This window comes from Lactuca virosa, chromosome 4 (genome assembly GCF_052849685.1).
Source record: "Lactuca virosa cultivar CGN04683 chromosome 4, Lactuca_virosa_CGN04683_v6, whole genome shotgun sequence".
NCBI lineage: Eukaryota > Viridiplantae > Streptophyta > Magnoliopsida > Asterales > Asteraceae > Lactuca > Lactuca virosa.
This window is the reverse complement of record NC_136429.1, coordinates 224848697-224850876: the sequence shown is the minus strand read 5'-3', so window position 1 is coordinate 224850876 and position 2180 is coordinate 224848697. Positions and strand designations below refer to the sequence as shown.

The window sequence follows — 2180 nt, the reverse complement described above, 5'->3', positions numbered from 1 at the left end:
ATTTGTCGTATAATTTAGTTTATATCAATTTCTTGTTTTTCTTATAGAAAATGTTTGTTCTATATGTCATCTCTCTATATCTTTGATAGTTTTTTCATTCTCGTTGCTTCCTTTCTATGTACATGATATATTTTTTTTTCATGTTTCTTAATTTTCATATCCTTGTTTGTTGTCTCTATGTTCACTATTGTTGTAAGTTTTAGTTTTCCCAGATCATATAATTATAACCTTACTCACAATAGGAATGTACTTTTATTTCCTAACCAATATATAATAGCAATGTACTTGGCTCTTTAATGATAATAACAAACAAACCATCATTCTTGTAAAACGAAAAGATACGAGAATCATATAGTGTTGAACAAAAGCAGCAAAATATATAGACCTTACTTTAATAATTTCCTATTCATTTTTTCATAAAAGTGAAATGACTCTTTTCTCCCCTCACTTGCAAAGGGATGCGAGAATGCTTCTAGGTGGCTTTATCAATGGCCTTCGGCTATGAAGAACCATCAAATTATTAACAAGCATAACATCACCTTTCTTCCATGGTATTGCAACACACTCTTCTTCCATGATTCTCAAGCAATCTTCCATGGCAGAATCCGACACAGGTTCACCATTTCCAAGCTCAATGAATGTATTCCGATCATTATTTTTAGTAGTCGAAGAGCCACTATAACTAACTGCCAAACCATTGAACCAAATCTTCCGTTGACTTTTCTTGTCAAACCTTATCCCTGGCATCGGACCTGTAATAGCTTTTACATCACTCCCCATCCATTCAAGCTTCGTTCCCAGCTTCGCTGCCCTATCAATCATGAGCTATTAATTTTAGATTATGTAAATGCATTTAACATAATAACATGCATGCACTTTATTAGGTTCGATATTGTAGCAGAAGTATATATACACAAACCTTTCTTCTGCAACATTCTTGTCATTGGTCATGTATGCTGACTTCCAACCACTACCAGTGAAAAATGATTCTTGATTATCTTCGCTCATTATTTTTGTATATTTTACTCCATGCTCCTCCAGTTTTGCTACGGACTCTGGGTGTTTCTCTTTCATCTTTTCATATATGATATGACTTAAAACTACCGGAGTTTCTCCTCCGGCTTCTGGTGCTTCTTCACAAAAGAAAAATAACTTCGAGGGGAAGTCTGGAAGCTGTTTGACAGAATCATACAGATCAAGATTACTTTAATGGATTGGTACTTCTAAGGTAATAGTTAGATTGAAAAAATAAAAGGAATTTACATAAGCCATCTCATGATGGAAAGGAATTTGCATTTCCGGCGGGCTTTCATTTGCGGTGTAAATCCGGCCGACGACTTGAGTTCGGGAGGCTCTGCCGCCGACGTAGAAGGCTTCAGGGAACCCAAAAGCTTCGACGACGTCGTTGAAGTCGGAAGGAGAGGTAACAGGGAAGCCTCGAAAGAGAATAACGCCTCTTTTTTGGAGAAGAGAATCCAGCCATGGTTTATGAGCTCTGATCGCGTCTTCAAAGCCTGTAAGATCAGTGTTGGAGATTGGAGATAACACCGCCGGGAAGAGAACGCCGTCGTCGTGAGATTTTTGCTCGGGTAATTCTACTTCTTTGAAGAATCTTCCGGTGGCCATTTGGATTTTGTCTTGGTGTAGTTGGATATTTTTGATTGATAGGAGGAAGATTATAGAATCATCATCATTTTATTGATTAACTTAAATTATTCTTGTATTTACCTTTTAATATACAGGAGTATTAGTTTTATTTTTTAGTATCCGAATTTAACAAACTTCAAATAATAGAACATCTGCAATAATAAAACCTTTCCATTAAGTTTTTTCACGTCAGCGAGATTGCAACTCCACAATGTATTAATGTGTCTTCTTTCATAGGGGTGTCATAAAAAAATCAAAACCGAATAACCAAACCGAACCAAATGACGTTTGGTTTATTTGGTTCGGGTTATTTGGTTTGGTTAACCGAATAAGGATATCTTATTCGGTTTGGTTTTTTGATTAAATTTTCATTGTTTTGGTTAAACCGAAAAAACCGAATAAGCTATTTAATATATATATATATATATATATATATATATATATATATATATATATCAACATTTTATATATAAATTTATTGATTAGTTACTAGGATTTTCATGACTTTTTTAGGTATTAACCATTATAAAGTT

The 2180-nt window shown here is 34.3% G+C and overlaps 1 protein-coding gene across 1 annotated transcript; it reads right to left on the bottom strand.

Annotated features, from left to right (window-relative positions):
* Positions 1-359: 359 nt before the first annotated feature.
* On the bottom strand, positions 360-1681 carry LOC145168747 (clavaminate synthase-like protein At3g21360). Its single transcript, XM_079087461.1, has 3 exons — positions 1264-1681; positions 920-1173; positions 360-811 (listed from the first exon to the last, which is right to left on the bottom strand). Exons 1-3 carry the CDS (start codon positions 1624-1626, stop codon positions 445-447), a joined length of 984 nt encoding a protein of 327 aa, XP_078943587.1. The 5' UTR covers positions 1627-1681; the 3' UTR covers positions 360-444.
* Between the last annotated feature and the right edge of the window lie 499 nt (positions 1682-2180).